Source organism: Lagopus leucura, unplaced genomic scaffold (genome assembly GCF_019238085.1).
Source record: "Lagopus leucura isolate 7727_CA_CO unplaced genomic scaffold, USGS_WTPT01 Super-Scaffold_100056, whole genome shotgun sequence".
In the NCBI taxonomy this organism is placed as follows: domain Eukaryota; kingdom Metazoa; phylum Chordata; class Aves; order Galliformes; family Phasianidae; genus Lagopus; species Lagopus leucura.
Window position 1 is genome coordinate 1,083,050 of NW_024962302.1, and position 24,378 is coordinate 1,107,427.

General features: G+C 55.6%; 2 protein-coding genes across 3 annotated transcripts; one reads left to right on the forward strand and one right to left on the reverse strand.

Moving 5' to 3' along the window:
• The first annotated feature begins 4,857 nt into the window (after positions 1-4,857).
• PLEKHA2 (pleckstrin homology domain containing A2) lies at positions 4,858-15,631 on the forward strand. 2 transcript variants are annotated; one of them, XM_042886286.1, is made up of 12 exons: positions 4,858-4,929; positions 7,711-7,874; positions 8,448-8,504; positions 9,193-9,241; positions 9,327-9,424; positions 10,593-10,742; positions 12,006-12,152; positions 12,272-12,340; positions 12,449-12,519; positions 13,206-13,269; positions 13,373-13,450; positions 13,599-15,631. In XM_042886286.1, the coding sequence occupies exons 2-12, from the start codon at positions 7,734-7,736 to the stop codon at positions 13,908-13,910; spliced, it is 1,236 nt and encodes a 411-aa protein (XP_042742220.1). In that variant the 5' UTR covers positions 4,858-4,929; positions 7,711-7,733; the 3' UTR covers positions 13,911-15,631. The 2 variants fall into 2 exon arrangements, with proteins under 2 accessions (XP_042742220.1, XP_042742221.1); XM_042886287.1 differs by lacking the exon at positions 4,858-4,929 and adding an exon at positions 6,501-6,854.
• Positions 15,632-17,661: 2,030 nt separating this feature from the next.
• Positions 17,662-18,849, reverse strand: TM2D2 (TM2 domain containing 2). The gene is made up of 4 exons (XM_042886288.1): positions 18,644-18,849; positions 18,481-18,568; positions 18,289-18,404; positions 17,662-18,176 (listed from the first exon to the last, which is right to left on the reverse strand). The coding sequence occupies exons 1-4, from the start codon at positions 18,847-18,849 to the stop codon at positions 17,963-17,965; spliced, it is 624 nt and encodes a 207-aa protein (XP_042742222.1). The 3' UTR covers positions 17,662-17,962.
• Positions 18,850-24,378: the final 5,529 nt, after the last annotated feature.

Consider the following 24,378-nt stretch of genomic DNA (forward strand, 5'->3'; position numbering starts at 1 on the left):
TGGGGATGGATTGGGGCTGGGTTAAGGGTAGAGGAGCAGAGTGCAGCTGGGGATGGATCTGGGGATGGATTGGGGCTTCGCTGTGCCCATTGCCGTGCCCATCGCTGCCCCTGGGCAGCCCCTGCCCTTGGAGCTGCGTCCCCTCCCAGCTCAGGTGGCATTAGGACGGGCTGTTAAGTGCGTTATCCTCAGCCCATAGATCCAATCGCCCAAGCAGATTACCGTTAAGACCTCGGGACAAAAGAAAGGCTATGTGCCCCGAGCGCGCACTGCTGACAATGTTGCCCCTGAAGACCCTCCTGGCTCTGACCATCGTCACCTCCCTGGCGCGGGATGGTAAGTGACTGCGGCTGCCGTCCCTGTAGGAGAGTGTGAGGAGGGGAGGAACAGTCCCTGCTCCGGTGCAGGACCGAGGAGCAACCAGCGCTGCTCCCCGCCTGCCGGCAATGGGTGCGCGGTGCCAGCAGGCTGAAGCGCGGGGGGAAGCCGGGGATGCACTCAGCTCGCTCTGATGTTGGGATCGTCGCACCGAGGAGGTGATGAAATAAACGCAGCCGCCGTTGTAGAGCAGGGAAGTGAGAGGTGTGCGGGTCCGTTTCCCTCACGCGTGGGGTTGTTTGTTTTTTTCCTGTCCACGAAAGGAGGCAGCAATTCGTGCTCCGCGCTGCACAACGCGCTGAGCGGGCGCTGCGTGCCGCGAGATGGCTCTGCTCGTTCAGCAAAACGGGCGGACGTTTTCCTCCCGAAATAACCATTAATTCAACCATCGCTGTAAAAACCAAGCGGTCCTGATGGCCCGGCTCGGGTGAGAGCGGCTCTTCGGGGCTTTTCGGAGTTGCTCTGTCCGCATGTATTCAAAGCAGCGTTGTTATTTCAGGGCTCTCACTATCAGACAGAGACAGCGGCGCTTTCACATTTGCTCAGGCAGTTCCTGAGCTTAGTGGGACCTCCGCAGCCGCGCAGGGTCGGAGTTCCTCCACCCGCACAGAGCCCGCGTTCGTTGCGAGCTCCTCTGGGTGGCACAGCTGTGACATTCCCACCCATCACCCCTTTGCCAGCGCCGTGCAGTGCCCCTGAACTGTGCCGATGGGCGCAGTTCCGTGCGGGGGAAGCAGCCTGCGTGGCACAGCGTGCACTGAAACCTCTCCTGCGATGCAGACGAACCCCGCCTCCACTCATTACAATTAAAATCGGCGCAAAAAAGACGAAGGTTGAAGGTTTTACGCCTCTTTGAGCAGCGCCTGGGAAAGCGCTGCACCCCCGTGGTGCCGGCAGCGCGCAGCAGGCGGAGGCTCAGCGCCGCCTCACCGCTCCTCCCCTTGCGCAGGTGCAGCGCTGAGATGCCACAAATGCGTCGCATCCAACGAGAACGACTGCAACAAGCAGGGCTCGCACAGCTGCCCTCAGTACGCGGACGCCTGCTCCACCATCACTGCGCCCAGTAAGTCCGTGCCAGGGCTGCAAAGCTGCCACCACATCCTGCTGCAGTTCGGTTTTAGCGCAGGAGGGGTTGCGTGTGCTCTTAACCTTGTGTGCTCTGCCTTCCTTTGCAGACAGCATCATCAAGTCCTGCTCCTACAAGTCCTTTTGTGACCAGGCACGGCGCAGCTCCGGGGGAGCCACCCTGCACTGCTGCTTTGGTGATGACTGCAATGGGCCACGGGGCTCACGCAGCTCTGGGGCAGCCACGATGCCACTGCTGCCCTGCCTGCTGGCTGCAGGGCTGGCAGGGACGCTGCTGCTAGGTGTGCTGTGATGGGCACAGCACGGCCAGGGGGTGGCACGGCCATGGGGGTGGCACAGCATAGCATCTCTGTGCAGTAGTGCAAGCCTTGCTCACCAGGAGCACGGCTCGTAGAGTCGCTCAAATAAAGGCTGAAGCTGAAAGCCACGTTCCTTGCCACTGCTTTTCATTTACAAGGAAAGCCATCAACCAGAGAGAACGGCCCCAGGCAAAGCTATGGTGCTTCCCGAGGCTCTGATTTGAATGTGTGCTCATCAGAGCGTGGCTGCCGTGGGAAGGCTGCGTCAGTGCAGCGCATGGCAGCCCTGGGCCCCACTCCCAGCACTCTGCCATGACCCCACACCTCAGGGCTGTGCTGGGGCCGCTCGCAATTTTGTCCTGTAGACAGACCGTGGATGTGCTGGGTGTGAAATGTGGGCCGATTCTGTGCAACTGTTTGCATTGCTTGAACAGAAGAAAGCATCCCAGGTTACCCCTGGCAGCACCTGTCCCCATGCTGACCCTGGGACACGGCTGGGTGAGCCACTCTCAGGGAGATTAAAGATCTTTCTGGTGACTAATCCACGCTCTGGATGTCACCACCACCTCCAGGAGATCTTGCTTTTCCTCTTTCCACCACGCTTTCTCTTTGAACCCCTAATGATTAGGTGTGTCCAGCAAGTGCTGCAGTAAGGACCTGCCAGGTTGTGGCTATCAGGAGCTTTCCTCGTGTAGCCTGACCCCCATCTTGGGATGCTCTGATGCAGGTGAGACAGCCAGGAGCACAGAGAGGGCAATGAGAACCCGGCTACAAGAAGTGTTTGCAGGGTGAGACAGCAAAGTGCTGACTGAGAGCACTGCTGTGTGCTGGGAGTTCCCCTGAGTGAGAGCACAAGAAAAAAAAGGGAACGGGTACTGAAACAAACAACAACAACAAAAAAAAAGGGCAAGTTCAAACAGAAGAAAAGAAATAATTTGTTGTATGCAGATTTAGCTGTGGAACTCAATATTGCAGGATGTTACTGGGACGACTGGGTGAGTTTTGCAGGATAAGTGGGTTGGAAGTCATGGAGAGCAGGAATGTTGGGTCCCGTGTGGGTCAGTGCTTGCAGAGGGATGCAGTCTGGCTGCGGGGTGTCAGCAGATATCTGGGCTGTGTGGTGATGGGGCCTCCAGGCTCTGATGGCCCTGCTGCTATCAGGGGTTTCCTGTAAGGTCAGGCATTGCTCGTACCCCCAGGCAGGATGCAGCAGTGAAAATCATCAAGAGCAATGAAGACTCTTTAAATAAAGGAAGAGCCCCAGTGTGACCAACTGCCGTGTGACTGTGCCCATAGAAAATTGAGCTGCCTCAAATCCAGTGAGTCACAAGGTCAGCAAGAGGTGCCCCTGTGCAAAAATACCCTACGGAACAGTTTAGTCCTTATGGAGCAGGCAGGAATGGGGGGGAGCTGCAGGGAGAAGTGCCGTCCCCCATCCCATGAAGTTGAAATGGAAAAGGGCCATCTGGGTGTTCCAGGCTGTAACCACGGCCCTGCTGGCAGCAGATGTGCAGGGAGGTCACAGTTCTTTGCTCCTGATGTAATGAGTGATGAGTTCAGGGCTGCAGCTCCCAGCAGGGCGGGTGGCTGGACTTAAACATGGGAGAAGCCCCAGGTAGCAGCAGGGAGGGGGAGCTGTGTGATGCACATGGCTTTGGAGATAAGGGTGGGAGAGCAGCTCAGTGGAAGAATTCTTGAAGAAACAGCTCCTTAAAGAACCAGGGGAGCACCACTGCCTGTGTGAGCAATGCACCCCATGCACTGCACCACTGTCAGTTTCAGCACACAGGGAGAAAGTGCTCACACACGGTCAGAGAAAGCGAGGCTTCCTGCATGCAATCTGTCTGCAGCTGGAGCCCTGCTGTCCTGAGCACGCAGCAGGTTGCAGCTCTCCTGAACCGTGCATTGCAGGAGCTGGAACTCGAGCCGAGCAGCTCATCTCTGCCCAAGGCTGTGCTTAAAGCCCAGCACCTCTGAGCTCTGTGCTGCAGCCATGGGTTCCGGGCAGCACTGCGTTGTGATGCTGTGGTTTAACCCTCTCCTGAGGGCAGACACACAGAAATGAGCACACACGGTTTCAGTAACAGCATTTGGGCAACCTTCTGTAACATGGCAAGGGGGGGGGGAAACCCTTTGTTCTAAATGTGACCTTGGACATAGGAAGTGCTTGGGGGTGAGGCAATGTGTTGACTTAAAAACACTTCACAAAACAATTGTATAAGTACACGGGGAGGTGGGATTTGAATGCCTAGCACTGCATCCTCAGACTAATCTTGCCTTAAAATGTGTGAAGACAACCCCTCCCCCAGATGCACCAGCAGTGAGGTGCACGGAGCTGCAGGCTGGGGCTGCGTGCTGCCCAGAACAAGGCTGGCTGTGCCCTACGGGGTTCTGCAGACCCTCCCTGGGGGTGCTTTGTGTTAACTCCCGATCCTGGCGCCCCCCTTTCAGCTGTGCTGAGCCTCTCCCTGCTACGTGCACAAAGCAGAATCTGGGGGCACCTCCAGACTGCTGAGAAAACGTGTGAGCAGACCCGAACGTGCCTCGCTGGGCTGACAGGACCCGGATCTAAAGAGAAACAGCGAGCAGCCTGGACCCGATGCACAAGTTTGGGAAATTCACCACCTGAGATGCTTTCCTCCGTTCTCTTATTTGCTCACGGCAGCAGAGTTTTCCTTTCTGCACCGTAAGAAAGGTTCGGTAAAGCAGTGACGGTGCGCCGGGTGATTTGGGGCTGACTGTGGGACAGGACCCCGCCGTGCACCTGCCGTCTTCTCTCTCACCGAACCCATTCGCTCCTTTGTGCAGCGGCTGGGGCAGCTCCGGGAGAGCCCGGGGGAGGGGGGAGGACGGAGGCGGCTGAGTTTCGGGCGCTCGGAGCCGCGTTCCCACGCGGAGCCCCGGATCCGACCCCCGAGATCGCCGCAGGTCTGGAGGAGCGGCCACCTCCCGGCGCACCCACTCGCATCCCCGGACACCCGCGGCCCCGCACTCACATCCGGGGCCGGCTTTACTAATGGGAGACGTAATTAACCCGGAAAAAAAGCGACGGCTGAGCCGCGGGCACACCCCCTCCGCGCCCAGCCCTCCTCCGCGACTCCGTTCGGCGTGCGCGCAGCCCCAACCCCGGCCATGCGCGGGGCCGACAGCACAGCGGCGGTGCGGGGTGAGTGCGGGGCTGAGGGGTCACGTTTCGTCCGCGGAGCTTCACCCCACGCGCGGATGGAGGAGGAGGGGGGGATCCCAGTCCTTTGGCTTCCCCCGAGCCCTCGGTGCTGCGCTCTCGGCTCTGCGCGCAGTGGAGCCGCCTCCGCTGTTCGCCCCGTCGGTCCTTGAGTGGGGAGGGGGCTGAAATCTCCTCGCAGCGGTTGGGAGCATCGGACAGGAGAGCCGTGCGGGGCTTTGCGGTGGTGGTGCACGTCAGTGCTCGCAGCGAGGGGTGGTGCGGGGTGGGCTGGAGGCAGAGCGGGGTTTGGGGCGCTCGGGATGCGGGGCTGCGCTGGGCGGAGCTGGGAGCAAAAGCGCAGCGAGGATTTGCGCTCCGCGGCTGTTGGAAGTGCGTTCTTCCGACAGAGTTTTTCGGTATGGTGATGAAGTGTATTTTCTTTGCTTCGTGTCTGCGTGTCCTCGTACTCCAGCCGGTTAATTACTTCATTAAGGCACATGCTTGCGCCTAGCAGGAGTTGCTGGGCTCTTCCTGCACCGTCTCTGCGATGTGTCAGCTGCCAGAGAGGTGTTGGTAGGGCGAGAGCTCTGCTTCAGGTAGGAGGAAGTAACGCTGTCACCGCTGCGGGCGCCGCGTGGGGCCCTCGTGACATTCAGCGTCCCGTGTCTCGGATGGCACCGGGACACCAAAGACGGGACGGGAGCGAAATGGGGACGCCGTGACTGCAGATGCGATGGGTTGCAACGCAGGGAAGGGTGCCGGGGGTCTGCGTGCAGCCAACGCTGCCGCGGTGCGGAGTGCGGGGCTGCTGGGGGGTCCCTGCGGCGCAGTGATCGTGGCTGCTCACTGAGCACCGGGAGCAGAAGAGGAGGGGGCGCAGCAAAGTGCTGCTATCATGGGATGCTTCCTGCAAAGTCTGGTGCTACAGCTGCACGTGAGGTCCTGGAGCCATCGGGAAGCACACGGGGGGGGGGGGGGGGGGGGGGGGGGTTGCACATCCCCAGAGATGCTGATTTTCTGTGTGGTCCTTCATGTGTTCAGTCCCACTTATTCTCCACCTTCCAGATTTAGTCTTGAGGCCTTCCTATAGCAAACGTGTGCAAATATTTACGGCTCTGGATTTACGGAGTGCTGTGTAAATAGTAAACGTTTAGTGCAAAATGAACCTCTTCCTGAACAGCAGGACCAAATGCCCGCAGGCTGACAGAGCCGGAGCTGCTGCTTTCATCATTTTCCTATGTAAAAGTGAAATTGGGGTGGCTGTGAGCAGGAGGTGATGGTGGAGTGCTGAGAGCTGGGAGCAGCGGGGCTCCCAGAGAGGGTGGGGAAGGGTGGAGACGGCTCCTGCCCTCAAAGAGGGAATCCAGCGCTGTCCCGAAGGCAGTTTGGAGAGATCGTTATCTCCTCTCCTCGATGGGTTTTGCATATCCAGGTGCAACCCGAGGTCAGCTCGTAGAAGGGCTGAGCTGTTTGCATGCTCTGTTAATGAGGGATGGCAAAAGGGAGAGGTGAGGAGCTGCAGCGTGTGTTCTGGGGGAAAGGGGGGGAGGAACTGGGTAATAATCCCCAAACCGACCCCAAAAGCCACAGGAGTGCTGTGCCGTGGCCCAGTCCCTTCCAATGTTGTAGGAATCGGGTTTTTGCTCGCTGCAGGAGGTGATTCAGGAAGCTCTGTCTGATCGTTTGGGTGCCGCTGAAGTCGCTTGGGAATCTGTTTCATGTGCACTCCCTGACCCCACAAAAACAAACCCACACACACACAAAAAAAAAGGCAGTGAAATGTGAAGCACCCACACGTCCTTTGTGTCGGGGCAGATGTGCTGTTTTGAAGCAGCCCTCCCCACTGAAGCAGCACCGTTTCCCCCAGCAGAGCTGTGATACCCATCTCCTGTGCGCTGACGTGGGGCTCTGAGGTCTGGGGACAGGTTGTCACCTTTACTCCCACCTCTGCCTCCACAGCTGCACCGCAGCTCTTGCACAACGCTTGCCACTCCACTGCAGCTATTGGGCTCAAAAATAGTATTTCCTCCTTTTCTGCATGAGATATTTTGTTTGTGTGGGTTCCTTCTGGCACCTGCACGAGTCACCTTCCTTTCTGCTGTCCGAACCGCACCAACCCCAGCCTGCATCATCCATCACCACGACTTCTACTTCTGTCTCTCAACCACGGGGCTCTGCTGGACTGAGCGCTGCCCACATCTCCTGCCTGGCACTGGAGCTCTGCTCTGCTCCATGGGGACGTTGGTGCTCACAGCACCGCGGGGCTCTGCCCATAGCTGTCCCTGCTGACTCTGCATCGCACGGCTCGCGCTTCCTGCCGGAGCTGCACATTGTTGGGCATTTCCTGGGAGTGTGCTCAGGCTCTGCGTAGCACGAAGTGCTGCTTTTGGTCAGCGATCCCCAGGGGCCTCGCACTGCTCATTCCAGCCCCTTGCAGCTGCTCTGTTGTCCTATGGGGCAGCGCTGGGCCGTGGGGCTGTCACTCAGCACGGTCCATCCCTGCTGGCTGCAGTGCCGGAGTTCTTGGAGCAATGCAGATGGGCTGGAAGCTTTACTTTGGTGATGCAGTCACCCTGCGCTCCTTTCTCATCGCAGAAGCATGCTGGATGACTTCTGCGTTCGCCTGGCAGCTTCCCCACAGCACGAATGTGCAGAGGGAGCAGTTTCATTCTGCTCTCACTGCTTTGAGCCGCGTGCTGTGGAGACCTGGGAGAGGCAGCAGAAGTTGGGGCTGCATTCAGCAGCACGGCGCTCACCGTTGCCACCGATCCTTCCTTGCAGGGTGATGCCAGAAGGAGCCCGGCATGCCGTACTTGGACCGACAGAACCGTATCTGTGGGTTCCTGGACATTGAGGAAAATGAGACCTGTGGCAAATTCCTGCGGCGTTACTTCATCCTGGACACGCAGGCCAACTGCCTGCTGTGGTACATGGACAACCCACAGGTAGGGCTCAGGGTTGATCCCACCCAGGTCCCCCTGAGGCTGAGCTGTTCCCTGTGCTGTGGGACAGCCAGGTCCTGGGGACAGCACGGTGTCACGTTTGTGCCCATTCCACTGTGGTTTAATGGGTGGGAATGCTTTTTGCATGAAGGTTTTTCCCCCATCTATTGCTTTCCAAGCTTGGGGTTGAATTTTCCACTGCTGCAGCCCCATTCGAAGCCTAGTGAGGTCTGTGGGGATGTGTTAGGCTTTGCCTGCTTGGGGCAAAGCCACGTAGTGGTGCTGAGCACAGCCACATCTGGAAGCAATTCATCCACTCCAAGTAGCCCTGGTTCCTCCTCTGGGCTTTCCAAGGAAGCAGCAGCACAGTGGGATTGTACCTATTAGCAGCCCGGTCACCAACAATCCTGAACTCTGCATCTCTTTGCAGTTGCATCCAAAGCAAATAAAGCAGAATTCCCATTTGCATGAGTTTGGCTGCACCCTGAGCCCCACAGCAGCACCTGACCCAGCAATGCTGACCCTGGGTCTCCTCTGCCTTCTGCTCTCACCTCCCTTCTGTTGTGTGCTTTGCAGAACCTGGCAATGGGAGCGGGCGCCGTCGGCTCTTTGCAGCTCACCTACATCTCCAAGGTAAGGCCTGGAGAGAGGACAGTTGCTCTGTGCCATGCTATCCTGACCTGCTGCCCTCCCCAGGCATCCATCCTCCCAGGGAAGGGCAGAAAAGGTGCATCAAGCAACGACCAGCTGGGTCTGCATGGTGTGAGCGTGCTGTGAGCTGGGGCAGCAGAGCCAGGAGGGAACAGAGCAGATCCCTCCATTCTGCTGAGTTATGATTTATAAATTAAGCACAGATGAAGCAATGCTGTGGGGCTGAGCCTTTCCCCACGTCGGAAGGAGCTGCGTTTGTAAATTATAGACGTCGTAGTCTGAGTGGAAATTGCTTTAAGACAACGTTTGGTCACAAACTGCGGGGCTGCGTTGTGCCGGGGGGCTCTGAGTCCCAACTCTGCGTGTGCCAAAAAATGGGGCTTTGCTGGAGAAAACATACGTGAAGCATTACGGACTGGCTGGGAAGGAGGAAGTCTGTCAGAATAATACCCCGTGAGTGCTGTGCTTGGAGCCCTGGGGGATATGATTCTTATATAAATGATTCCTCCACTTTCAGGGAGAAACCACTGTTATTTTCCTCCAATTTCTTTAATTGCTGACAAGGGTGACTGCGTTAGTCCAGTAGAAACCTGAACGTTCAGGGCTTTGAAAGCTTCCAAGCGTGTCGACAGCGTTGGTGCTGATCCTTTCCCTTTAATTTGCTCTGCAGGTCAGCATCGCCACCCCGAAACAGAAACCCAAAACTCCGTTCTGCTTTGGTGAGTGGGGGGATGCAGGAGCTGTGGTTGGGGTGCCTCACTACACACAGAGGGGATTCCTGACTGTCAACCCTTTCCCTGGCAGTGATCAACGCTCTGTCCCAGCGCTATTTCCTGCAAGCCAGCGACCAGAAGGACCTGCAGGACTGGGTGGAGGCTCTCAACCGTGCCAGCAAGATCACGGTGGGTCACAGGGCTCCTTTCTCGTGCTTCTGTGCTGTGCTGAGTTCCCATCCTTCCTGAAACGCTGTGCATTGTGCTGTTGGAGGGCCGTGCAGGGCAGGCTGTACCCAGATTCCAGGGCTTTGCCCACAGCCTCCTTTCATTTTCTGCACTGTTCATGCAGCCGTGAAGTGATGGGCGCTGACCCAGCAGCCGCTGGTGTCTGCAGCCCGGCGCTGCGGGCGATGAGGGATGGATGTGAAGCACAAAGCACCATCTGTGCTCTGTGTGCAGCGCTCCATCTGCGTGCTGGGAGCATTTGGGTGCTGTGTACCCGGGGCACCCCCTGTGTCTTTCCAGCCCAATGCAGGCTTGTGCTGGGGACAGAAGCAGGGGTGGCAGTTTGGGTGCTGCTCCCGGTGCCAGGCTCAGCTTCCTCTTCTGTCAGAGACTTCTGCTCTGTGTGCACCACTCGGTTCCTGTGTTTCTGCACTGCGCACGCATGCGGTGCAGAGCACGCAGCTCACGATGGTTGCTGTGATGGTGACAGAGGCAGCTGGGTGCTGCTCTGCTCTGTTCAGCACGAGGAGCTCATTCCTGCAGCACCATTGCACTGTGCCATGCGATGGAGGCTGACAGGAGCTGCAGCTGCTGCCTGCTGCCTGCATGCAATGTCTCCATGCATGCGTTGTGAAACTGCTTCCTGCAGCTCCCCAGCACCTCTGTGCAGAGCTGAGCAGGGGCTGGGGGCAGGCAGGCGCTGGGCACGGGGCTGCTTGCAGTGCAGGTGCAGCTGGACATTGCTGGTGCTCAGTGCATGGCACTGGGTGTGCAGAAGCACCCACCCATCTCCTACATCCCCGCAGACGTGCTGAAGCCCGGCCTCATTAGGCAGATGAGCGCACATCATTAAGCCTTGGCTGGAAGTAGAGCGGGGACAATTAAAGGAGCGATTGTCCCACAAACGCACCGGGGCTGCAGAGGCGATGCAGACTCCTGTGGGGTGATGCTGAATTATTCACCACCTCTTCATGTCTGTGCCTCCTGTGAAGCGCTGGGGTGGGGGGCCGCACCCTCCCTAATTGGGCTGTCGGCCCCATTGATGTTTTTTAAAGGGCCACGGCTGCGTTTTGGCTGGGAACACCAATGTGGAGGTGCCCACGGATCACTCCCTTTCCTCCCCTTGCAGGTCCCAAAGGGTGGTGCTGCTGCACCCCCCACCACTGAGGTCACGAAGCCCCCTGCAGTGCTGCAGGCACAGGACAGGAAGCCCCCGGTGGCCTACAAGACTGAAATCATCGGTGGGGTGGTGGTGCACACCCCCATCTCCATCAGCCAGGTGAGCTGTGGGCACTGCTGCACTGGTGTCCCGTGGTGGTCTCCCTAAGGATGGAGTCGTGGTGATGTGTCCAGCTCGTTTCTGGCTGGGAAGGTGTGGGGAGAAGCAGCCCAGGATTGCTTGGTGTGTGCCTGCCCTGGCACAGCATGAGGTTTTGGGGGAGGCTGTTCCTGGCCGTGCTGCTGGAGGCTGCTTTGCACTTTTGGTTCTGGAAAGCAGCGCTGTGCCTGCAATGCCTTCCCACTCAGAGTGTATAAATAGCTGCTCTCAGCACCTCAAGCATCTCTGCTGTGTCTCACGCTGAGGAGTGATGAGACGTGGGGGTGTGAGGAGGAGGGCACCCTCTGCTCCCTGCCCATCCTGTGGCACTGCCACCTTCCAGACCTCAACTGCTCGTGTCGGGGACTGGCAACCAATCTTCCCACCGAGATGTGGGGATGGGTCCTGCTCTTGAGCCCCATCCTCAGCCCTTTCCTGGCATTTTTTATTTTTTTGCAGAGGAGTTGTTTTTAGGGGCAATACATCAGCTGCTGGGCTATTTTCAGTGCATGCTGTCTAGCCCAGGGGGAGATGGCTGCTGCTCCCACTGCCGTTTCCTGGGCAGGCTCACTATGTCTTGGAGCTGTCCCTGTGCAGTTCAGGGACTGCATTGGGGAGCCCCACTCCCACCACCCTCAGCACACAGCAGCATCACCCACTCAGCTCCTGGGGCGGCGCTGCAGATGTGCCCAAGGTGCAGAAGGAGGTGGTTTGGTGTACAGGGAAGTGGTTTGGAGCACGAGGAGCTGCTCGATGGGGGTTTGCACAGATCCAACAAGCGCTCTGTGCTGCCTGCTGCAGCTTGAGGTGGCTGAACTGCTGCTGGTCCCTCACCTGGGAAAACCAAAGCACCATCTTGAAGGTGCTGGAAGGAGCAGCGTGAGCACAGGGCGGTTGCTGGTTTAACCACACGGTGCCATATAAGGGTGGTGCGGGTGTGAGCCAGCAGTGGCTGCTATGGCAATGTGCAAACCTCAGACTGAGAATGGGAGGAAGGGGCTGGAGGGAGCTGAGCACGGATGTTTGAGCTCAGCTACAATCTGTGCTGGGTGGGGACACCGTGGTGCTCCTACCTGGGCTACAGGCATTCAGTTTCCAGCAGGGGAATAGCAGCTCGGCCATAAGAACGTGCAGTGGGACTGGAAGGTCAATGAGTCTTTTTGCTGTGCCCAGGACACGCTCTGGCTTGCTCTCCTCCCAGTAACTGTGTGCTCCCATTTGCAGAATGGTGGGGATGGAGCAGAGGGCAGCGACCCGACTGCACACCCACTGCTGCGCCGCTCGCAGAGTTACATCCCTGCCTCTGCCAGCAAGCCTCCCGCCGGGCCACCGGCCATCAAGAGCGGCTTCTGCGTGAAGCAGGGCAATGTGGTGAGTGCTGGATGGGTGCAGGCTGCTCCCTCAGGCTGGGGATGCTCCGGGTGCCTCCAGGGCATCCCTGGTGTGGGGAGTGTGGAGCCCAATGCTGAGCGGTCCCCTCTGTTTTCCAGAGGAAGAGCTGGAAGCGTCGCTACTTTGTCCTCGATGAGTTTTCCATCAGTTACTACAAATGTGAGCAGGTGAGCAGCTCCTGCCCCGCCTGCAGGTGGCCATGCTGGAGCTGAGCACTGGGACCTCTGTGTCCCAATGGAGCGGTGATCCCCAGCACAGCCCCTCTCATCCCACAGGACAAGGAGCCGCTGCGTTCCATCCTGCTGAAGGACATCTGCAAGACCCACGAGTGCCTGGTCAAATCCGGGTAAGGCTTCCGTGGAGGAGGAGGGTGGGGGTTTGGCTGCCACCCGTATCCCAAATCCCCTTCAAATGTTGAATTTCCCCTATGAGAACACTGCTGCTCCATGGGGGCTGCGTGGCTCCCAGCTCCTCCAGTTCTCCCCATGTCCCAGGTGTCGCTTCTTGCTTTCTCCAGACACCCTGCAGACACCTCAGTTGTGTTTTGCTTTGAAGAAACCCGTGTTCCATCAGTCCCCAGGTGCAGGCGAGGGTGCTGGGACGCAGGATATTGCAGCTGCTCTCCGCCCCGCTGATAGCCATCTGTGTGCTGGGTGTGCTCACACGGCGCTTATCTCCCAATGGAGGAGCACAAAGTGCTGCTCAGTGCGTGGCACTGTGTGACAGCAGCACAGAGGTGTTCCTGAGGCAGCTGGGAGCCACGCACAGGCGTATTCCCTGCGCCATCACAGCTGGCTGCATAGAATCTTGGGAACCATTTGTTCGGTGGACGCTGATAAGATCGACCTGGAAGAGTTGCAGTGAGAAATGAACTCAGAGAACAAACCTTGTTAGCTGAAGTACAAATAGAATATATTAACGTAGATGAGACCCTCACCCTGAATGTGTCCTCGTATTCTCCAGTTAAAGGAATGTACATGGAGTTTTGCTACCCAGTGTGGCATCACCAGTGCCCCTTTCTCACTGTTTCAGTGACCTCCTGATGCGGGACAACCTTTTTGAGATCATCACGAGTTCCAGGACCTTCTACATCCAGGTATGGAGCGGGGTGGTGGCGGGCACAGGGCTGGAGCCGTTCCCAGTGGAGCTCCTGCACTGGGGCAGGGTGAGCTCTGGGCATCGCTCCTCCTATCCCACAGGCAGACAGCCCTGAGGACATGCACAGCTGGATCCGGGCCATTGCAGGGGCAGTGCAGGCCCTGAAGACCCGCCCAAGGGTAGGTGAAACCCATCTGTATCCTATGTGGCATCTAGCAATGATTCTGCTGACTTACAAGCTGCAAAGCACGTGCAGGGCTGTGATCCCAGAGCTCTGCATGTGGGTCTGGAAGCACAGAGAAACCAACCAACATTCTCTCCATGCAGGAGATCTCCTTCATGCGCTCTTGCTCCATGACCAAACCCGGGAGCAGCTCGGTGCCATCACATCCACAGGAGAGGAGAACACCTTGCAAGGCCCCAGCCACCGCCTGGCAGCCCTGGACGCCGGTGCCACAGGACAGGAGGCAGCCCGAGGTGCCCAGCCGGGATGCGGTGTTTGTGCCGGCGCTGACGGAGCGCGATGGAGCTCCTGTGCCGGGTCAGCGCCTGCGGCATCGCTCAGAACCGCAGCACCACAAGGAGAAGTCGTTCCTCTTCGACCTGGACGATGACAGCATCCGGACCTCTGATGTCTGACATTGCCTCTGCCCCACGGCGTGCCCCCTGCATGGCTGTGCGGCATCATTTCTCCCCCAGCACCAAAATATGGAAGACAGTGCAGGAGGCACGAGGGGAGTGAGGCGGCCTTTCCTCTCTTTGGAACAACGTTCATCTCCCTTCTGTGCTGCTCAGTCTTCCCCAGCACAGCTGTGCCTGGAGCAGGAGCTGCGCTGCAGCCTGCAGTGTTGGATGATGTTTCTTGGAGATGGGCTCCATGCACTGCTCGACTGATGGTATACCAGCACACCCAGTGGCATCTAACTGCCTCCTTTTGTACCTGTGGCCATTGTTACATCCCAGTGAGGTGTGCTGCTCCTGGGGGACATCGGTGACCGGGGCTTTGGTATCCTCAGGTTGTTCTGGGGTTTGTTAGGCACCAAAAAGACACAAAGCTGTGCACAAAGCAACAAAAGCTGAGCGTGTAGATGAACCCCGGGAGACTCGTCCAACCGCCCTGCGCTGACTCAGAATGAAAATGAGAAGAACCTTTCTTAGCAGTGTGAGCCGGTCATTTCCATAAGCAAATATCCCCCTGTGGGAGGTGTGACACATAGCACATGGAAAATGCAAGTTCTTCCCATTGGAGTGATTGTTTGATGCCTTTAGCCCAACAGCACATTGTAGGATGCCATGCGTGCTGCAAGCAGGGCTTGGTGCTGTGTGCACTCAGAGCTGCACGCAGTGCTGGAGCTGAGCTGCCCAAACCTGCATTGCAGCTGAAGGATCAGGGCTGCAGGTGTGGGGCTGCGCTGCAAGCCCAGCAGTGCTGGAGTGCTCTGCAGTTAGCAAGGTGTCCCTTTGCTTTGTATAGTTATTTTCTTTGCTTTTGGTTATTACGCATTCTCTGCTCTGCAAAATCAGCCCCAGTGTGGCAGGGTGTTGTCAGATGGCATTACTTTGCTTTCCCATTGTGTCTGTTGTGACCCGTGGAGAAGCAGCTGCAGATACACTTTATACAGGGAGGGAAGGTGAATGGGATCCCCCAGACCCAAGGGGGCAAGGGCAGCTTTGTGCAGGAGTGCTGGAGAACACTGAAATGATGAAAACGAGTGGGAAAACAATGCAAATGGTACTGGGAGAATGTTAATATTTGTTATTTAATTGTAGAAACCTCAGTTAGGCTGTTCCTTTTTGCCTTTTTCCTTTGTTTTTGCCTTCGGCTGACCTCTGCTTGCTGGTTTGGTGCTCTGTTCCCTGGAGGTTTTGTGCTGTTGCTCACACTCGCAGCACTGGGTGATGTCGGCGCTCTGACCTCATTTTGGGAACCCATTAAATGATGGTTCCTTTGTGCAAGGCTTCAAACACAGCACCAAGCCGTGTTGCTTAGCAATTGCAAAGTTTCCTCAGGCCTGGGATGGTGGAGCAGAAGCTGGTTGCACAATTAAGGTTAATTATCCAGGAAGGTAACTACCTGTGGCTGCAGCGCTGTCGCAACGCTCTCTCTTCTCCCATTCCCACCCTCCTCATCTCTGGGATAGAATGAAGCATTGGTGGGAGATGTGTGCAGGCTCTGGGGGTTTTGTATGGGATGTGATGTGAGAGTTTGCTCTTTGATATGAAAATGCCCAAATGGTTCCCAGCCGTGCTGCAAGTGCTCTTAGGGCCGGGGGTCCCTCAGCCTGCGGACGGGTTTTGGCTGCAGATGGAACTCTCTTTTGCCTCTTTGTAAATAAAGAAGGAAACCCCAGGTGCTTTTCCAGGCTCTCTGTTGGTGCTGTGCTTGGTAAGAGGTGAAAGGAAGTGAAGGCATTTGGGGGGCAGTTTGTTGGCACACAACGGGTGCACGCACCTGATGCCTTCTCCCGATGAGCCGTTTGCTGCCTTTGCTTTCAGAGCGCTGCAGAGGGAGCCCTGCGGGCAAACCCTCCTTCCATCCCCGATCCCCCGCGCTTCGGAGGCGTGCAGGGTTTCATTTCGGAGGTACAAAGAGCTCGGCGGGACGTGGGCTGCGTACAGACAGATGCTATCGGTGAAGCGCCAGACCAAGTGCCAGACGGCGCCCCGGGGCTGTGGGACCGCAGAGCGCTGCGCTCGGGGTCAGCGGGATCCAGGGGGTGAGCGCTGCTCCTCAGCTCCCCGGTCGGGGCTGTGAGAGCCGAGCTGTAACCAGCAGCCGCTGCCCCGTAGGCGTCTCTGCTCTTTGCATGCGGCCGCGCACCGGGAAGGCAGCAGCCAGGAAGTCAATTCACTCCTTTCATTTACAGTGCCAGACGTCCTACAAGGAGAGAACTCCTCCACCCAGATTTGCTTTGAAATGTTTTCCATTAGCCTCGCTCGCAACGGGAGTTAAAAGCAGGGAAGTTCACTTTATGTGAGGATAAAGTCAGACCCCACGCTCGTGTCATCTGATTTCTCATGCAATACAACTCTGTGGCAGCTAACGAATGTAAATTTCTGTATCTGTTTGTTATTAAGTGAAGATAATAACTGAGCTTTTTTTTTTTTTTCCAGGCACTCAGAAGCCCTTTTAATTTCAGAGCAATTAAAAAAAATAAGAGTAACTATCACATATTATGACTGAAATCCCAGAGAGAGAATTTTATGTGGGAAACTGCAGAGCAAGGAAGTTCAGATCAGAAGGGCCGAATCCCTGCAGCCAGGGAAGCTCCAATGAATTCTGCCTTGCTGAGGGCACAACGAAGGGTATCAGCAATGCCCCGGGTCCCCCTCACTGCAGTTAATGACAGCCTCACTGATGGAAGGAATGTGAGCTCCTGCTGTGAGCTGGCAGCTGCCGGGCTGAGAACACAGGGAGATGTTAATGATGATGGGCTTTTACACACAGGATTATTACTTTTTTTTCTTTCTGGCTCACAAATTAATTTTTTTTTTTCCCACCATGGGCTCCCCAGCCCTGTTGTTCCACTGGGCTGAAGAATGTGGTAGATTTATAATGAAGGCTCCCCCCCCCCCACCTCACCCCGCTGCCCTGAGACCCATTCAAAGCTGCCAAACTCAGATTACTTGTGACCTAAATGGGATATAAATCCCATTCCCCAGAGAGGAGGAGTTGTTGCAACAAACCACAAAGCAAAACTGGAACGGGCGCCATTAATTCCCTGCCAGGCTGAAACCTTTTGCAGTTCCACAGGACAGAAGTAACACCAGCAGAAGGCAGCTAAATGCAAGCAGGTGGAGGGTGCTCAGTTTGCAGAACTCCACGAGAGTGGAAAGTATACATCTGCTGCGTTTTATGTCAAATCTTATTGGGCTTTTGCATATATGGATTTTTGTGTCTGGTTCTGGCTGTCTGTGTCTTGCTGTAGCTTCCCTTTCCCGTTTTTATTCAACTTGGGAAGTTCTCAAACTGCAGCTGGCAGAGCTTCCTCTTTTGTGTGTGTGTGCAGTCGCTTGAGGCCTCTGCTTGTTCCAGTACTGCATGAACTCTGTGCCATGCCTGAAGTCCTCAGGTTCTTTTATTTCCCAAACCCATTTCTCTCACAGTATGCGGCCAGTTTTTCACATCCCAAATTTATTGTGGCTTTTCCAGCCTGAAAGAAAGTGACATTCTTCAGAAGGGTCCAGTCTCTCTGCTAGATCTTACTCAGCTTCAACATGTAGCAAATGCATGTGGGCATAAGCAAACAATTAGAATTTTAGCTTGTCACTTCCCCTCTATAACACTGTTAGGTTTCAGCTTTAAATGTCTGCTAAACCACCACACAAAACCACAGGCTGGAGGCCTGCGTCTCTGTCTGTAGTGTACTAACATCAAAAATAAGTGGAGTCAGCTCTTTCCAGACTTTATTAATTTGACCACTTGTGTTTGCAAAGTCTGAGTTGTCAAACTTATCACTTGAGAGGAAAAAAGCTCAGATTGTTTTAAACGAGCAAAATATATACCCAATTTTGTGTCCAACGTATGTACAGAGGAATTAACAAGAACAACTGTTCTGCAGATTAAGTTATAGCTTTGTAAATCCATATTTGTGCAAGGCAGAAGTCCTCAAGTGGAGTTTGTTCTGATGCTTTGAAGCAAGAGGAGGAGTCCATCTCCAGTGAGCTCCAGGGATCCACTCTGGTTCTGCTCAATACACAGTGCACCAATTGCTGCCATCGCTGGGCATCAGCCCCCCAGTGATGAGGAGGATCAGATCCACAAACCACCAGATCCCGAGACCTCCCAGAGTCAGCAGCTTCCCCACAGCGGTGCCCGTGTGGCCGAGGCAGAAGCGATCCACACCAAAACAGCCCAGGAAAAACGAGTAGAGTAAAGTAGTGATGAAGTAATGGCCGGTGTACCTGCAACGGGTGGCCGGAAGTGGGTCGGAGGGGTGGGCAGACAACCTCTGCCTGCCACCCCGGGGCTCCCTGAGCCCAGTTCCGGCTGTGGCTCACTTCAGAGAGCCCCTACCTGACGCAGGGCCGGCTGCCCCGCAGGAAGCTCCGCGGCTCGGCGCACTCGATGCCGTCCAGGGCCCGGCACTGCACTCGCGTGTGATCCACATCGCCGTGTGCCTGTCCGCCGAACTGGGCGGGGAGCGGAGGAGGGGGGCACTGAGCTCAGCCCTCAGCCGGCCCCCGCCGCCCCCGGCCCGGCCCTCACCTTTACGCAGCCGTGGCCCAGCTCCTGCTGCGCTGTCGCGTTCCCGCCGTGGTCCACGGGCTCGTCGCACTCCACGAACTCCTCGGGGCTGCGGGGGAGGAGGAAGCGGTGAAGGCCGCGCCGCGGAGCCCTCTTTCCGCGCGAGGCCCGGCCCGGCGCTCACAGGTACGTGCAGAGGACGAGAGGTGCCCGCGGGTCGCTGTAGGCCCAGGTGGCGGCAGGCGGCTCTGGGCCAGGCGGCTCCGGCTCGCTGCCGTTGTGCGGGAGGCCGCGCGAGGCGCCGTGCAGCAACAGCAGGTTGCCGAGCAGCAGCACCGCCTGTCCGCACAGCAGCGCGTAGCCCAGAGGCCCGCCGCGCCGCGGCGCCATGGCGGCGCCCGCTGCTAGGAAACGCCGCTCCCGCCTACCCAGCCCTTCCGTGCCCGCCGTTTCCGTCGCTCTGCCGGCAACCAATAGGAGAACTCATTCTTAGCTCGAGAGGCGGGAGACCGTCGTCAGCAACCAATCAGAGCTAAGCAGGAAAGAAGGCGAAGAAATGCGGAAGTACACATAGGCCCGGAAGCGATTGAGCGCTTCCGGCGTCGCGATAGCCAATCGGAAAAGAACGAGGGCGGGACGAGGGAGGAGCCCGCTTCTTTTAAAGCGGCCGCGGCGGTATGAGGGCCTGGTGGGGCTTCGTTTGCGGCGCTTTGGTCTGCAGGGCGTGCGGTGTGCGATCCCGGCCTTCTCGGTTTGTGGGTGCGTTTCCTCAAGGTGTGTGGTGCTTCTTTACAGAGAGAGCGGTGAGGTGCTGGGACAGCTGCCCAGAGAGGCCGTGGATGCCCCATCCATCCCTGGAGGTGTTCAAGGCCAGGTTGGATGGAGCCCTGGGCTGCCTGGGCCAGTGTTGAATGCGAAGGTTGGTGGCCCTGTGTGTGGCAGGGGGTTGGAGCTCCGTGATCCTTGAGGTCCCTTCCAACCCTGGTTGTTCTGTGTGCTGTGGTAGGAGCGTTCCTCAAGGTACGTGCTGTGGCTGCTTGTGTGGAAAAGCAGGACCTGTGCAGAGCTTGTTAGAACCCCTGCCTGTCCAGGCTTGCTGTCAGCTTGCTGCAGGTAGGCTGGTGGTTGGTGCTTTCCCCTGGTGCTGTGTCAAACAGCTCTGGCCAAGCATTCTGTTTTTATTGTTCATCATAATGCTGTGTAGCATGGGAAACCCCTTTAACCAGCGTGGGCCAGCTGTCCCAGTTCTGCCCCCTCCCAGCTCCTTGCATACCCCCATCCCCTCATTGGCAGAGCAGTGCAAGTGGCTGAAATGTCCTTGATTACCATAAGCCCTGCTCTGCAGCAGCTAAAATACCAATGCGTTACCAATGTTATCGTCCCTATCTATTTGTTTTGGGGTGGATTTCTTTTTGGTTTCTGCATGCAGTCAGAATTAAATACACTTAATTACGTTCCAAATTTCAGAGCGTGAAGCAGGTTGGGGAACTGCAGTATCCTCCCTTCCACTGCTACTGCACAGCCCACCCCACTTGCATGATGCTCTGAGCTTAGCAGCAGCAAATGTGGTCACACAATGGTCCCACCTGGCTCACAATATAAAGCATGGCAATGGCCATCCTGCTGGGTCCCACAAGGGTCGTGAACCTCAGGCACTAAATAGACATAGGGGGGCAACTGCAGTTCCCTCAGCTGGGATTTTCGTGAAGGAGAAGCACTGACCTGTTGGAGCACATCCAGAGGAGGTTAACAAAAATGCTTCAAGGGATGGAACGCCTCCCTTGAAGGACAGGATGAGTGAGCTGTGGCTCTGCAACCTGGAGAAGAGAAAGGTCCAAGGAGACCTGAGAGCGACCCTTCGGTAACTAACAGGGGGCTGTAAGAAAGAAAGGGGCAGACTTTTTAATAGGGGCTGTTTTGACAGGACAAGGGAAATGATTTCATACTAAAAAAGGGAGATATGGACTGGATATAAGGAAAACATTATTTTATGGTAAGGGTAGAGCACTGGCACAGGTTGCCCAGAGAGGTGGTGGTTGTTCTGTCCCTGCAGACACCTGAGTTCAGCCTGGATGGGGCTCTGAGCATCTGATGGAGCTGTGGGTATCCATGCTATTGCAGGGGGGTTGGACCAGATGGCCTTTAAGGGTCCCTTCCAACTCAGTTGATTCTATATTCCTATCTAAAACATGGTGCTGTAGGAGCTACCGGAAGAAAAATAACTCTGTCTCAGCCATAACAGAGGCTTCCAAGTGGCTCTATCAATATGTTAAAGGTTGCATAACGCAGCTGTGAACTCACTGGGGTGTGACTTTGGAAATGTCTTGAAGATAAATGGGGACCCAGCGCTTTCAGTGTGCTTCTCATTAGTAGGCAAGCATCCGAGGCAGTCAGCTGGCAGAATCTGTGTATCTCAGCTCCCAGTGCCCCTTGTACAGAGAGGTTGACGTTGGGAGACCCCTCTGGCCCTTCTCTATTATGCTCAGTGCTGTAGAGGTCGCTCTTTAAGGGCTTTCTGAATGAAACCTGGGGATTAACTGAAGAGTGCTCAGCAGTGTAAAGGCAGAGGGTTGGAGATGAAGATCCTGCTCTTCACCCTCTAAATCTGCTGCTGTCTTTCTCCCTCAGTATCCTTCTCCAGAGGAATACCAAATTTGATCTCCCCAGCGATTTGAGGTCTTTAGATTGGAAATGCCAAGCACTCTTTGAGGCAGGTACGTGGCATTCATTACCTCCAGTTTGGAGGCTGGGCAAAGGATATAATTTGATAAGAATGTACTTGGGAAACAGAGCCATTACCAACGTTTGTAGGTGGGATCACTCAGCTAGTGTTAAGGAGGGCGCTTCCTAAGCCAGCTGGATTGTTGCTGGTGATGTCAGGGAAGTCCTGACTGCATCCAGAGTCTTTAATCTGTTTTCTTTGCAGTGTTTATAAACAAATGCCATGCACATGGCGTGTGGAGAGGATGTGGAAGCAGCAGGACTGAGGTTGTAGAGAGAACATGACACGTCTGACTTTGCTATTTAAAAACACTGTTATAAATTTAGCTGGTTTAGTTGGAGTCCTTGTGGCCTTCGGTCTGACAAAGATAAATGTTTGTCATTCAATGAGAGAGGGACTGCAATGCCCAGTCCTACCAGGGGGGTTTCTTTTCTTGCAAAGTGGAAATAACTGACAAATGGCCTTTGAGGAATTAGTTCTGTGTCTTCTCCCATCCCCTTGCTCTCTGCTTAAGCACAGGACTCACCGAACTGCAATTTTACAATGTCTGTTGTCCACCTCCCAAAGGCTCAATGGTCCCACAGGTATCCATATAGTCAAGATCGATTCCAGAGCTGGCAGGTTCACATTTGGCCCAAAAGATGTGGTTAAAATCCTTCCTGCCTTCTTTCTGGTTTGTTTCTGCAGTTTGAAGCTTTGAGGTGTATTTCTGTGTTGCAGGGCTGGAACAGCAATGCTGAACAACAGGAGAAGTGCAAAGGAGATGTGCACAGCTCTTGCTAAATGCAAAGCTGGGAATCTCATGCCCCTCAGGCAGGAACCACTTTTTCATGGGATGATTCACATTTGTGTGTTATTTGTACAGTGCACAGTGATAACTGTGATCCGTGATAAGATCATAATCCCTGGGAAGCCTTATGTACCTCAGGTAAGGTATAAGCCTGGCTTATGAGCAGCACTGGATATTACCTGACTCAGAAGTCATGCACAACTTCTATGGGGGTTGAAGATGTACATCCTGTATCCCACGTGGTGTTTTTCCTAACATCAGGCTGGAATAAAATTTTCTGCCTTACCTTGCAGAATTATGTTACTTCTTGTGCTGGATTTCTGTCTCACTTTGTGCTGTGGTCCATCAGGGTAAGTAAAACTGGCTTCAGGAAGCGGAGTTGTTTCCTCCCTCCCACAGGAACAGGAGGTTATCTGCCTGCTAGACGCTCCAGGGAAAGAAACCTGAGTCAGAGGTTGTCTTCCTCACAGCTCTGGGAAAAAAAAGGCTGTAGACTTCTGGGCTGTGAAGGGCCAAGCAGCCTTGCTCCTTAACCGTTCACTGCAACAACAGCAGTATAACCCTCCTGTACCTTCCAAGAGCTCAGCATTAGGCCAAAAGAGAAGGCTTGCTCCAGTTGGTCAGCTGTTTATTCACATGCATTCAAAAGCCATTTTTAAAGCGGCTATCAGCCAGACCCATGAGAGTGTGGGTGTGTGCAGGCAGACGCTGTTTGTACTACAGCACGCTCTGTCTGCTATACTGCAGCTTCTCCACAACCTGCTCAGTGACGTGAGTAATTTATCACATGTTGTTTATTGCCACCTGCTCTCAGAGGAAGGCACTGCACTGTGTTTTGGAGAGGTGTTTAATGCGTGGCTGTGCTGTCAGAGGCAGTCACAGATGTGATGCTCTGAGCGGAAGGCAGTAAACTCTGACGGTGTTTCCTTCTGGAGTTTATTTCCCTTGCTCACCTGTATCACGTGGGGTCAGAGCAGAATGCTAATGTGAAGCTTTATCTCCCTGTGCTTCACACTGTAATGCAGGTGATTGGTTTTTCTCTAAGAAATGGAGGGCCAAACTCTAAAGCTGGATTCTGGCAGTCCTTGCCACAGGAGGAGGTGGACAGATGTTCCTCCTCAATCAGCAGAACCCTTCCAGAGCCATGGTGCTGCTCCATGTGGCTGAGCTCAGCTCAGCTCAGCCCCATGCTGCAGGGCTTTGGTGCTGGGCTCTCATTCCAGCAGTGCTGCTGTGGGTGACACAGTGCAGCTCTCATCAATGCCACCACACTCCTGCCCTGCAGCCTGGCTGTGTGAGCATTTCTAAGCACTTTCTGTGCCAGATTTGCACAGCTTCTTAGGGCTGTCCTTCAGCCATTGCCCACATCGAGTCCAAAGCTGTTGCTGCTGTCAGCTTGTGGGGGCAGCTCTCAGACACATTGATGCCATCAAGCAGCCAGTTGAGGGCTTTACCTGCATTACAGCGTGAAGCACGTGGAGATAAAGCTTCATATTAACATTCCAGTCTGATCCCACTTGGTACAGGTGAATAAGGGGAATAAACTCCAGAATGAAACACTGTTGGAGTTTACTGCCTTCTGTGACACATCTGTGACTGCCTCTGATAGCACAGCCATGCATTAAACACCTCTCCAAAACACAGCTGAGCTAAATGTAGAACACTGACATCTGCAAGCTTGCTACCCAGCCATATCATACATAAACTGTTTTTTGGGCCCAGCTGTCTGTGTCCTCAGGTGCCTGGAGGAACCCTGTGTCAAAGGCCCTGAGCTCTCCATCTGGCCCCTCAATGCAAGAAAGACATCGAGGCCCTGGAGCAGGTTCAAAGAAGGGCAACAAAGCTGTGAGGGGTCTGGAGCACAGGGCTGATGAGGAATGGCTGAAGGAGCTGGGGTTGTTCAGGCTGGAGGAGGCTAGGGGAGACCTGATTGCTCTCTATAGCTACGTGAAGGGAGGTTGTAGCGAGCTGGGGGTCGGCCTCTTCTCATGTAACAGTGACAGAACTAGAGGGAATGGCTTCAAGCTGCGCCAGGGGAGATTTAGGCTGGTTAGGAAATATTACTGCTCCAAAAGAGCTGTCAGACACTGCAGTGAGCTGCTCAGGGAGGTGGTGGAGTCACCGAGCCTGCAGGTGTTGAAGGAACGTTTGGATTTTGCGTTGAGGGACGTGGTTTAGTGAGTGCTATTGGTGATGGTGGGACTGGATGATCTTGGAGGTCTTTTCCAACCTCGGTGTTTCTGTGATCCGGCTGTATTTCTGTACACCTCCCCACGCCGCGCATCCCGCAGCCTTTGAGCACCGGATTCCCCGCAAGTCAGAGCTCCGATCTCAGCTCTAAACCCGCAGCCGGGGGCTCGCAGTGCGAGGCAACAACAGCCCCGACAAGCGGCCGCTGCCCTCGGGG

Excerpts from the sequence above, each read along its gene's own strand:
- PLEKHA2 (XM_042886286.1), top strand. The coding sequence starts at position 7,734 with ATGCCGTACTTGGACCGACAGAACCGTATCTGTGGGTTCCTGGACATT. Across the intron at positions 7,875-8,447 it reads GGTACATGGACAACCCACAG|AACCTGGCAATGGGAGCGGG; the intron begins GTAGGGCTCAGG and ends TGTGCTTTGCAG. Across the intron at positions 13,270-13,372 it reads CCAGGACCTTCTACATCCAG|GCAGACAGCCCTGAGGACAT; the intron begins GTATGGAGCGGG and ends CCTATCCCACAG.
- TM2D2 (XM_042886288.1), bottom strand. The coding sequence starts at position 18,849 with ATGGCGCCGCGGCGCGGCGGGCCTCTGGGCTACGCGCTGCTGTGCGGA. Across the intron at positions 18,569-18,643 it reads CTCGTCCTCTGCACGTACCT|CCCCGAGGAGTTCGTGGAGT; the intron begins GTGAGCGCCGGG and ends CCTCCCCCGCAG. Across the intron at positions 18,405-18,480 it reads TGGGCCACGGCTGCGTAAAG|TTCGGCGGACAGGCACACGG; the intron begins GTGAGGGCCGGG and ends CTCCCCGCCCAG.